The sequence below is a fragment of the Suncus etruscus genome, chromosome 7 (assembly GCF_024139225.1).
Source record: "Suncus etruscus isolate mSunEtr1 chromosome 7, mSunEtr1.pri.cur, whole genome shotgun sequence".
NCBI classification, from domain to species: Eukaryota; Metazoa; Chordata; class Mammalia; order Eulipotyphla; family Soricidae; genus Suncus; species Suncus etruscus.
The window spans coordinates 67,249,186-67,262,278 of NC_064854.1; the positions used below are offsets into that span (position 1 = coordinate 67,249,186).

Sequence of the window (13,093 nt, forward strand, 5' to 3'; positions counted from 1 at the left end):
TTTAGGTTCTCCGGGACTGGGAAAATATAGGTTTAACTAAGGGACAAGAGGAGGATTGACAACCTTTGCAGATTTTTGCATTAATGGAAGATGCTACTTGATTTTGTTTCTTCAGTAGGAGAACAACGTGGGGGTTGTACTTAGAAAAGCCAAGCTTATCTTAAGTGAAAAATAAAGTTTTATAAAAATGAAAATTATGTGGCACTTAATAAAATTTGCTGGCAAGTAAACTCCTGTGCCATAATATGACAAAAAAGAATTGTTAATTTCTCCTGAGAGTAGAACTTGATTTTCATCTAATGATGGATTAGAACCAGGAATCTCTGTAAGAAAGAGCACTTTCATTGTCCAATGATGTGGTGCCACTGTTTTCACTGGGCTTCAAGACAGTCATTGGTTGGCTTTGGTCATGGCCTTTGCCTCTCAGAATTAACTCTCTCAAAAGTCAGATACTTGGATCTTATCATTGATCTAATCTATGAAATCATAGAAACATAGAAATAATCTTGAGCACTGACTGGGGTGAAGATGAATTTTGTTTTACTTCTTTGAAATTCAGATTTAACTGCCAAAGTTGCTTCCAAAAGTAAACTGATCTTTATACAATTGCCCACAGCCATGAATAAATACATTTACAGGAAACAAACAATTCTTTCCCTGAGTTTGTTTCCTTCTATCTCCAAGTGACACCATGGCGAATTAATTACTTCATAGTCTTGCTCACTATAGCCTATCAAACTAAAAATGTTTATGGAAAAACAGGGCTTACCGTCATTCACTGGTTTTGGCTGAGAGCTTTTGAGGCGTAGGGAAGGCCGGAAGCGGGTTCGGTCGTTGAAACTCCAGCTCTTCTGCACTTTGGTGGGGCTGCCTTCGGCTGTGATGTCGGTGCTCGGGGATCTCCTGTCACCTACCGAGGCTTGTCTGCTCTTAATGCTCTGGCCCCTCGGACTAGCCATGCGCACTCGTTCCTTAAAACTTAGCTTCTGACTGTGGAAAACAGAGGAATGATTATTCCATTGCAAGCAATGTCTTCCACTTTATTTAGGTAAGCAATCCGATGCATTGGGGTATGATCAGCTATTTCAACAGACAAAATGGTTGAGCAAGTAGGAGCACAGCAATATATTTTTCTTATATTGAAATGGTTTTGTTTTATTTTATTTCTCAATTTGCCCTTCACAAATCTCATTGTCTAGATATACACACCCTTCCTGGATTCCTCACAGACAGGACAGAATTCTAGCACAGTTGTTTGTGTCCAATTTTACTGGAAATAAAGGACTGATTTGGTATTGGTTTACAAACACATTTTAGCTTTGACCACAACTCTTGAGATGTAAAAAGTTACTTTTCATCTGGGAACATATATTTGTAATTCCTAAATGTTTCTGTAAAAAAATATGGATAACGGTTACATATATATCTACATTCAGCATGCATTTATAATCCAGGCATATATATCCATAATTTCATGCAATCACCTAGCAGCTGATAGTTCTGCATATAGAATATTAAACTCATGACACTGAACACCACATTTGTTTATGCTTTTATGCATTCTTGTGAGACAAAAGCATCCAAAGTAAAACAGCCATGACATATAATGAACATGATGGCGACCAACGGAATGACATGTCATGTTCACTAACAAAATTCCTTTTGATAAAACACGTTATTGATTTGCTGTGGCAGCTACTGGTAAATCAGATGTAGGTTGTTAAAAGAAACACTGATAACAATAAATTCAGAGTGCATCTTTCTCCTTTCCTAAGGAGATGTGGCAGATTATGGTTTGGTGCAAAGGGCATGTTGGACTTGGTGTTTTGGATTTCTCACCTCTTCCATGAAGACAAAAAGAGTGAGCCAGTTAAAGGAATGTTGTGGAAACTAAAATGTGGAAGCTTCAAATGATGACTTGCTTGTTTGCCATTATGTATAAATTACAGTGTGACACTGTAGAGAATGACAATAATTTTGAGTGAGAGGCCCTGTATTCTTTTGGATTGAAGAAACAAAGGCGAGTGTTCAGAAGGAATTTACAGGGAGCAGCTCTTCATTGAAGCAAAGCCTGGCAGTGGGCAGTGTCTGATGGGCAGGGTCCTCAGAGACATGGACTTCTTGAGACCAAGTGGAGGCCTTAATTCTTCAACTTACCGTGTTGTCCACTATCCCCAACTGCAGCATGCCAACAGCAAATGTGTTTAGTGGATATGTGTTTGTTAGCTAACAAGAAACAGTCACATTAATTTTTTCATGCTAAATAACTTAAAAAAGGACGTTATAAAAAGAAAGGCACCGTATTCTTTGCATTTACAAGAAAACAAATCAAACAAAAACAAAATAAATGGGCCAAGGTGATTGGAAAGGCTTGGTCACCATGAACAAGACCATGCAATCGACAGCTCTCCTTTGAAAAACACAGAGCTGAATGGCGCGTGACTAGCCAAGGGCACATGCAAAGAACAGGCTAGCAGTGTAGTGATGAAGTCAGGAGTTCTTTGCAAACAAACTCTCAGTCCAAGTATTGCTCTGTTCTCGACAAAGGTGTGATTAAATACAATATTGCATCAACTGCAGCAGTGGTAACTCCATCAAACTGCAGCTTTTTATTTTATTTTTTATTTTTAGGTTCTCCAAGTCATTCAGAGCATTTGAATGAATTCTCACATAGTGCTCAGTTTTTCTATTTAATAATTTTAAATAGTAAAAATTAAAAATCCTTTTATAGGTTATGACATTTGTTCCATCACTTATAGGCATGAAAATAGAGTTCAGGAGCTTATTCCCATCTCTAAAGACTACCTAAAGACTAAGTCAATATTGCTACCATTACATGTGTTTTGCCTATACAATTACTCTTTCTGGAAGTACCTCATGTTAGTTATTATAGAAAGTGGAGTTTAGTTAAAATAAACTATGTTCTTATATAAATAAATTATTTGGGGGCCACAGCTGGCATTGCTCAGGACTTACTCCTGGCTCTGCACTCAGAAATTACTCCTGGGGCCAGAGAGATAGTACAGTGGTAAGGCATTTGCCTGTAAGCAGCCAATACAGGATGGACCCCGGTTTGAATCCTGGCATCCCATATGGTCCCCAAGCCTGTCAGGGGCAACTTCTGAGAGCAGAGCCAAAAGTAATGCCTGAGTGCACTGGGTGTGACCCCCTCAAAGAAACCTAAAACACAAATTACTCCTGGCAGTGCTCAGGGGACCATGTGAGATGCCAGAGGTGGAACCAGGGTCAGTGGCCTGTGAGGCAAATGCTTGCTGTACTATCACTTTGACTCCTATTCTCATAGGTTTTTTTTTTTTAGTTTTGTTCTCATAGTTTTATAAGAAGTTCAAAAGATGTCTTTTCTTTACACCAATTAAATGAATAGGAAACAGATAAAGATTATAAAATTATTTAATATAAAATGTGTTTTCTGATTTTAAAATTTTAATTATGGAAAAAGCAAAACCTATAATAAATATTAGCATCAAATTTAACATGGCTGTTTTAAAAATAGTAACAAAGTATCTTAAAACAATTGATTATATGGGAGTGGAGCCATAGTATAGCAGGTAGGGTGATTGCCTTGCATGCAGACAACTCAGGTTCAATCCCCAGAACCTGGAATGTCTCTTGAGCCTGCTAGAAGTGTTCTTTGAGCATAGAGCTGGAAGTAATCCCTGTGATGAGGCACAAAAGCAAAAAAAAAAAAAAATGGATTCTATGAAAATATTAAACATTTTTATTAACTAATAATGAATGAAAGTGAAAATAATATTCATTAAAACTAAGTACTATTTAAAGTCTCTGAAGTTAATGTAAATTAATTCTAGGTGACACTTCCCCCTTGGTCTTTCAAAAATGCATCATGCTTGCCAATATTTAATATTAATACAATTCTCATGATTTTTCTTTTTGGTTTTTAGTTTTTGGGCCACACCCAGCTGTTCTCAGGGGTTACTCCTGGCTCTGTACTCAGAAATCGCTCCTGGTAGGCTCAAGGGACCATATGGAGGCTGGGGATCGAATCTGGGTCCATCTCAGGTTGGTTGTGTGCAAGGCAAATGCCCTGCCGCTGTGCTATCACTAAGGCCAATCAAGACTATTTTTTAAAGATAACTCAAACATATTACCAAATCAGAAAAATAATGCATTATTTCCTTTTCTATTGACATATCTGTATGTAGGTAAGATTAAGATTCTAATCCAGAAGCTTTTTTTTTTGACCCACTGGTGGTACTCCGGGGTCTTAACCCTACACTAATACTATTGGACTTAAAATTCTCTAGTCACTGATATGCTTAATTCGAGATTTAGCCTCTTATAGGATATGGTTTTTTATTTTTATAAATTCCTGCCTCAGACATATATGTCAACTGTGTCAACCATCCAGCATTTACAGCAGCAGCTCAGCAGTTGTCTTACCACAAGGGGGCGCCAAAGGGCTGAGTGCCAGTACTGCACGCGACATCCCTCATCCCAGGGGTAGGAAGTATCAAAGCAAGGCAACAGGCAACAAGAAAAAATTACAAGCAGTGTAGAACCTCATTCAAGAAGTAATTAGGAAACGTGAGTCTCTGAGCAGGGCTCAGGTAGTGTGGCTGTGTAGCCTAGATTTTCATGCACCTGAGAGTAGTTGGCATTCTCAAATCTCATGTCAATAGCTGGGATGCTGGGTACCTCTGCTTCCGTGAGGTGTACATTCTGAAGAGCTTCTGCTTATTACTACAGAACTTACTAGGAGTGAGGGAAATAAGAGCAGCACATTATTAAGCATTTTGCCACCAGGAAAGGGCTTAGGGATTTCTTCTTTGATTTCACTCTCTCTCTGTTTTAACAAAGCCATTTGGCTTTTTTGCTTTTCACATATGAGTATGCACTATTTAAGCAGTAGGTGCTAAGGAAGTCGTTTTAATTGTGCTGCTTGAAATATATTCAGTGCTCTTTTTTTTTTTTTTTTTTTGGTTTTTGGGCCACCCCCGGCGGTGCTCAGAGGTTACTCCTGGCTGTCTGCTCAGAAATAGCTCCTGGCAGGCACGGGGGACCATATGGGACACCGGGATTCGAACCAACCACCTTTGGTGCTGGATTGGCTGCTTGCAAGGCAAACACCGTTGTGCTATCTCTCCAGGCCCATATTCAGTGCTCTTAATGGTTAAGTTAAAATAATTAGAATTGAAGTATACATTAAAATAAGTAGTAACCAATATGCTAGCATGTTTCACATGAAATAAAAATATAAATAAGGTAAAATATAGCAACCTTTATAATAAATAATAATGGGGCATGAATAATTGAGGTATAAAGTATTTCAAAGCTCAGAAATACATTTTTACAGAATCCATTGTAATAAATATTGATTATTGTGAAATAAAAACGTTGATTAGTTTAAAATATCTGCAGTTATAGTTAGTTTAGATAAGAATTATTTTATACAATACAGGTTTAAATAGAAAAGAAAGGTTCTATGTTGGTTGTAAAAACATCTTTTTTTTTTTTTTTTTTTTTTTTTTTTGGTTTTTGGGCCACACCCGGCAGTGCTCAGGGGCTACTCCTGGCTGTCTGCTCAGAAATAGCTCCTGGCAGGCACGGGGACCATATGGGACACTGGGATTCGAACCAACCACTTTGGTCCTGGATCGGCTGCTTGCAAGGCAAACACTGCTGTGCTATCTCTCCAGGCTCAAAAAACATCTTTTAATTTAACTGTTATAGTGTCTTTTTAAAAGTTTACATCTTATTAATAAATGTGAACAGAGAGACACCCCCTTTTTTGTGGTACTAGGGATTAAACCCAGTGCCTCACACATGTCGAGCAAGTGCTCTCTACTCCCTCTCCTCAGAGACCACTTTGAAAAGATTGCTTTTGAGACAATCTAACATTTTTGCCAATTATCACATAAATTTATAATGGCATGGGGAAAAAACTTGTGCATCTTTCTGAGTTAAAATATATGCAGATTATTCATTGCATACAAAAGGAAGAACATGTAAATAATGGAAAGACAAATGTAGAAGAAATCTCAGAACATACATATTTTCTTCTCCACTAACGTAGAGACCTCTCTCACTAGAACTACACCTCTTCAAAACTCAATCCTGTTTTATTCTGGCAAAGCAGTCAGTGGATCACAACACAATTTTGCATTATAACAAAAAATACCATTCATGCTTGTATTTTTAAGACATACATTTTTATAATGGCTTCACAAGAAGCTCTAGAAGCAACTTTAGACAGTCAGTATACTAAGAAATATTTCTGATAAGGCCTTCCTTATAAATTGAGACTAATTTAGCTCAACAAGGATTGCTTAGGGAGAGACTAAGCAGAGGCAGAGATTTAGAGATAATCCCAAACTTCTGGTGGTGTGGTCTATTCTTGTAGCAATTAAAACTTAACAGAGAGGAAGAAGTAAATGTAAAAGCTTTCTTTGGATCAGCCTGATAACTAACTCACAAGCAAGGGAGTTAGTCAGGAAGATGGTCAGGAGGTCAGGAAAAAGGGAGCTTTTTAGTAGGAAGGGAGAAAGTCATGAGAATTTGTATTGAAACAGAAAAAAGATTTTCAGTTAAAAAATTAGTGGGACAAGTTACTTAATAGCATTATGAATTAGAATAAAATCGGTAAGCATATTTATGCCACATAAAACATTAGCACTGCTATTAATGGAAGGACGAAGGAAAGTAAATGACTAATTAAATGCTGTTAAAGAAGTTACACTTGGGGGCTGTATCTATATATAGTACAGTGGGTACAGGGCTTGCATTGTAAATAGCCAACTGGAGTTCTAGCCCTGTGTTCTCCTAAGCACTGCCAGAAGTGATTCCTGAGTACAGAGCCAGGAGTAAGCCCCGAGTACTGCCATGTGTGGCACAACTGACATCTTCCCTCCTTGATCCTCCCCACCCCCACCAAAGAAACTATATTTCTAGTCAAAAGAGGAAGAGAAAAGCAGTGTCAAGAGAGGAAAACATCAATTTATCTTTGACCCTGTGCCAAAAATGTAAAAATTGAGTTCCTAAGAGTTGGGCTTTTTTTGGGGGATGGTGTGCCAGAATTGAAAGGGGGGTTTGTAGTTTATTTATTTATTAAAAGAATTGTTTTTTGTTTGGTTTTGGGGCCATACCCAGCAATGCTCAGGGCTTACTCCTGGCTATGCACTTGGGAATCATTCCTAGTTGGGGCTCCAGGGATCATATAGGGTGTGAGGATCAAACCTAAACTTACTCATTGTAAATTAAAATGTGATTCTGGCCCCTGAACTGTGATTTTGAAAGTGTTTTTTTTTATTGAAGTATTTATTCACATAATTTATGACTGATAGAACAATTATATGCCTATATGACTACGTAAAAAGAATCTTCAAAATTATATCCACATAGGATGCAAACATAGCAAATTAGGAAGAACTGATAATCATCTTCTGTCTGATATAAATCAACTATAATAATATTTGCTAGTATCATAAAAATAATATTTAATGCAGTAATTTAAGAAAAAGAAAGCACCAAGATAGAATTGAAACTGCCACCATTCATAAATAATTCTGTACTCAACAATTAACACGATGTGCAAAGTAATTTAGTATAAATAAAAGTTTGTCTTAACATTTTTTTATATTTGTTACAAACAAAGCAAAATCATCATATATTTTTTTAAAGATTTGTCACAAACAAAGCAAAATTGCTGAATGTTTCTTCAGTGATTGAAGACATCACAAATAACTTTAGTTTGAACATCTAGCCTCATTGTTAAAAGACCCAATCTTTTCTGTTGAACACGTATATTACTAATCAGGGTAACTAGTTTAATGAGGGCCTCACAGGAAGATGTACTGCCTCATTTCATTCTACAGAAAAAAAAGCCTGACTGCACAGCTGATCTCTAGTTGTGGCCCTGACAGTAAGAGGGAGGAATGGCAGGCCATGCAAGACCAGTAGGCTGGTGAACTGAATTAATTAATCTACACTGAGTTACTTCCACTTCTTAATACATTGAAAAACCAAGAGGAAGAATTTAGTAGATTCCTTGCTTTGAGATACCTGGAAGAAGACAAAGTAGGTTCAAGTTGATATTTTCTGCTTCTCTGAGTTAATATCAATAACCTGATAGTTCTGTGTAGTAAAGGAGCTCTGCATTTGAAATGTGTGAATGAACTCATTTGAAATTAGGTCAAACATTAATGAAAACAATTGTAAGACCCAAAGGTGCTTTCTTCCAAGGGAGAACTCTCATTATAGGTGCATTTTCTTTTGCACATATTTTGCCTATGTAAGGCCATATTTCTTGATTCCTAAGATGGTACATTGTTATTAAATAGTATTTCTGCATTTTCTGCAATATTAAACAGTATTAAAAATTCTATTGCTCCTGAACATTGACATAATGACCTGGCACAGGCCTAAGAAGAATGGGCTTTCTCCATTCACCCCTGAACCAGGGAAGCTATCTATGAAACACCCAAGGCTTTTTATAACAACACCTGGAAGCACCCCTCTACCAAGGAAGACCCTACCGCTGCTCTGACATTGACCTGCTCTAAAGAGACTTCCCTTAACACTAAGAAGAGTTGATAACATCAACGACCTGCTTACAGGACAGGGCTCTCTGCATTGCCCTTTAATTGTGAGGTGAAACTAGAGGACGATCCACATCCTGACTTCAATGTAAGATATGCAGATTTCAGGATCTTTAATACAGAAACATGATACCAACAACAGAGACTGTGTGAAAAATAAAAGTGTATTGGCACTACAGACAATGATTTGGATTGGACTAACTGGTTTGCCTGGAGCCTTGAGTTGGTCTTGTGCCAGGAAACTTCAGGGGTAGGGTCTCCTTGTATTTAGGCCAAGGCTTTTCCTTTCTATGTCCCTCATATTTTGGTGGGCCTATGCAAACAATAATTGCCACTCTAACACCGTTTTTACTGTGCTCCTTTAACTCTAATCCTTAAGGAAAACAACCCACTTAAACTTTTGAGGTTAACTTAAACTAATATGCATGTGCATGGAAATGTAAAAGAGTACTTTACCTTCAATGTTTAAGGAGTTACATAAGTTTTATGGCTTTAGATTGCTTTGTGTGCTGCTAAGAAATATTATGTATTACAATCTGGGGACTTGAGGGGCAAAGTAATTGTACATGGGTTCTGTTTTATTTTTCTTAATGTTCTTTGGCTGAAAGTTCAAAGTTAAGATATCAGCAGGGGGACTACTGAGAATTCTGTTTATGGGTGATTGTCCTTCCACTGTAACTTTATCTTTTCCTCTTTCTTTGCATCTTTGTTCTCATAATTAAAAATAAATAAATAAATAAATAAATTCTATTGCTTGTGGAACATAAAGCAAAAGCTAATGTAATATTCCATGGAATCTTCAGATTATTTTCTTTAGATTACTATTAAATCCTTTACTTGCTCTCATTTTCTATTTCTTATATTTCTTTTCCTTGATATTTTATTTTCTTCCCCATAAACTATTTGAAGTCAGAGGAATTGTATTGTTTTGTGTAAGTTATCTTTTGAGCACATTTCTTCCTTCCTTCCTTCCTTCCTTCCTTCCTTCCTTCCTTCCTTCCTTCCTTCCTTCCTTCCTTCCTTCCTTCCTGCTTCCTTCCTTCCATCCATCCTTCCTCCCTCCCTTCCTCTCTTCCTCTCTTTCTTTCTTTCTTCCTTTCTTTCTTTCTTCCTTCCTTCCTTTCTTTCTTTCTTTCTTTCTTTCTTTCTTTCTTTCTTTCTTTCTTTCTTTCTTTCTTTCTTTCTTTCTTTCTTTCTTTCTTTCTTCTTTCTTTCTTTCTTTCTTTCTTTCTTTCTTTCTTTCTTCTTTTTCTCTTTCTTTCTTTCTTTCTTTCTTTCTTTCTTTCTCACTTTTTTCTTTCTTTCTTTCTTTCTTTCTTTCTTTCTGTCTTTCTCTCTTTCTTTCTTTCTTTCTCTTTCTTTTCTTCTCTTTTTTATTATTCTCTTTCTTTTTTTCTTTTTTTCTTTCTTTTTTCTTTTTTCCTTCTTTCTTTCTTTGTTCTTTCTTTTTTCTTTCTCTTTCTTTCCATATTTTTCTTTCTTTCTCTCTTTCTTCTTTCTTCCTCTTTCTTTCTTTTCTTTCTTTCTTTCTTCTTCTTTCTTTCTCTCTCTTTCTTTCTTTCTTTCTTTCTTTCTTTCTTTCTTTCTTTCTTTCTTTCTTTCTTTCTTTTTTCTTTCTTTCTTTCTTTCTTTCTTTCTTTCTTTCTTTCTTTTCTTTCTTTCTTTCTTTCTTTCTTTCTTTCTTTCTTTCTTTCTTTCTTTCTTTCTTTCTTTCTTTCTTGTACATTAGTAGTTGTATATATTCAAACCACGTACATGTAAATTATCCTTGACAACCATGTTACAACTATGTAGAATAAAGCTTAAGCTTTATTTGAACTTCAGATTACAAGTTGTCCCATTCCAATCTAACTCTGTCTTTGTTTTCTGCCTTGCTAGCTTTTAGAGAAAGTGTCATTTTATTAGGTTAATCTGAAGTGATCCCTCACTCAGGACTGCCATAGCCAGAGAGGTCCTGCTTCATGTACTTCACTTCTCTTCAACAGCTCTTGAGCTCAGAACAGGCAATTTATGGATTTGGTAGCAAAGATGATCTTTGCCTTTAAGATTTGTAGACAAATCTTTTTGAGATTACAAATAAATAGCTTCTGAGACAAAGAATGCTTTTCAAACATCACCTGAAAGGCTCAAAAATGTCCAGAAGCCCCTCTCCACCCTGTGAACTTTCAAAACTAGTTTTAATCTTGTATAAATACACTAGGATTAAAGTCATTAGCATAATACCACAAAGCTAAAGAAATAAACTCTGGCCACACCTTGGCCCCACTCAGGGCTCAGCTGGGAACAGGGTGATGCCAGCATGTCTTGTTTATTGAAACAGTGATGACATAGGGAAAAGACTTACATTCTTTCTCCCTTTCCAGGTACCTGCAATTTTCTGCCTTCTCTGCTTCTGTAGCTCCTAGGAGTCAGTGCTGAGACACACCAGGCCTTGTTTCTTTTGCCATTGCTCCTCAAGCTGGGCCCTTCCTCACTAAGGCAGATAAAAGCTGAGGAAAAGGTCTTCTAACTCTAGTCCCTCTAGGGTCGACTCTCTGCTATCAATCTGATAAGATACCTTATCTGGATGCCCCAGAGAATGTTACATTTCTGGGGGTGATTATCTTCTTCCTAAATGACAGAGGTGATTTTTTTTTCTAAAGCAAACCTGAGTAAACTGTAGCCCATAGAGTGGGGGATGTCACAGAGAGTCTAGACTGTCCATATCCCTTGTGCACTGTGTTCCTTTGGCCGAAACAAGCAAACATATAAACAAACAAAACAAGCCTGATTTCTTACTCTAAATGAATATCCCTTATGAAGGGGAATAGATCTTATATGGCCTCCTGGGATATGATACTAGGGCTAAGATTTTTCTTGAGAAAAATGGTAGCAAGGAATAGCTACCAGCCATAATTATTACTCTCCCCTGACACCACCCCCTGACTTCATGCCTTGCGATTATTAAAAAAAAAAAATCCAACAACCCAGTGAGTGTGTTAGGAAAAGACACTGTGTACCCCAGGGGGATGGGGAACAATCAATAAAATAGCATCCTTTACAGGCAATCTTGTGAAAAGGTCACTTTTAATCATCTTGTATTTGTAGATTGATTTTATTCACATGAGACATTTAAAACATCAGTTAGGCATCAGGTTTATAAACAAACATAAAGCAGAAGAGAAATCACAAACCTGCTTGATGCTTCCCCTTGCTCTTTCCTTCAGGTGCGGGCAGACAGAAAAGAAATGATGACAAACCAGTGAATATATTCATAGCACTTGCTAATGATCATGTTGGAAATTGAAGAATTGAATTATTTACGTAATCCCTTTCAAGCAAAATTCACAGAAGCCATTATCTTTTGAGTAATCTAACCCAACACAACAATAGGATATTGCACTATTCTTTGTGCAATAAACCTGATACAGCATAACATTATTTAACAAGATCTGTACTATCTTCATATTAGTAAAAGCTACAAATCCCTTTAGCTAAAGTTATCCATGATCAAAAAAAAAAAAAAGTATTGCCAACAAATCAGCATTCACAAAGACTTCTAGAAAAGTAATGCTACATTATAGCTGCAATCCCTGTGTTTTAGGCAGAACTTTGGGTTCTTAACCTGAATTCATTAATGTGTGATTGTGACTGAGATTCAATATTTTATGTTGTATGTCTGCTTTTGGAGTAAATGTGATACATAGGATGTCTATCTGAACTCTTTCTTTTTTTTTTTTTTTTTTTTTGGTTTTTGGGTCACACCCGGCAGTGCTCAGGGGTTACTCCTGGCTGTCTGCTCAGAAATAGCTCCTGGCAGGCACGGGGGACCATATGGGACACCGGGATTCGAACCAACCACCTTTGGTCCTGGATCGGCTGTTTGCAGGCAAACACCGCTGTGCTATCTCTCCGGGCCCTATCTGAACTCTTTCTAGCCCAGTGACGGATATCATTTTTAATAACCAGCTTTTGCAAATTTTAAATTTTTGAAAAATTTTTTAAAATTTTGTAAAAACTTTACTTTTTACAAATTAGTCGTGTACGTGTGCAGGCACCATATTTCCTTGTAGGTCTTGATTTTCTTATGACTAATTGATTATTTTTATTTATTATTTATTTATTTATTTTTTGTTTGTTTTTTTTGGGCCACACCCGGCAGTGCTCAGGGGTTACTCCTGGCTGTCTGCTCAGAAATAGCTCCTGGCAGGCACGGGGGACCATATGGGACACCGGGATTCGAACCAACCACCTTTGGTCCTGGATCGGCTGTTTGCAGGCAAACACCGCTGTGCTATCTCTCCGGGCCCTATCTGAACTCTTTCTAGCCCAGTGACGGATATCATTTTTAATAACCAGCTTTTGCAAATTTTAAATTTTTGAAAATTTTTTTAAAATTTTGTAAAAACTTTACTTTTTACAAATTAGTCGTGTACGTGTGCAGGCACCATATTTCCTTGTAGGTCTTGATTTTCTTATGACTAATTGATTATTTTTATTTATTATTTATTTATTTATTTTTTGTTTGTTTTTTTGGG

At 36.9% G+C, this 13,093-nt stretch overlaps 1 protein-coding gene across 1 annotated transcript in view; it reads right to left on the reverse strand.

Moving 5' to 3' along the window:
- KCNQ5 (potassium voltage-gated channel subfamily Q member 5) overlaps positions 1-13,093 on the reverse strand; it is a 722,711-nt gene that overhangs the window by 126,298 nt on the left and 583,320 nt on the right. Inside the window, 2 exon segments of the mRNA XM_049777012.1 lie at positions 770-990; positions 11,750-11,776. Of these exon segments, the coding sequence (XP_049632969.1) occupies positions 770-990; positions 11,750-11,776 (248 nt within the window).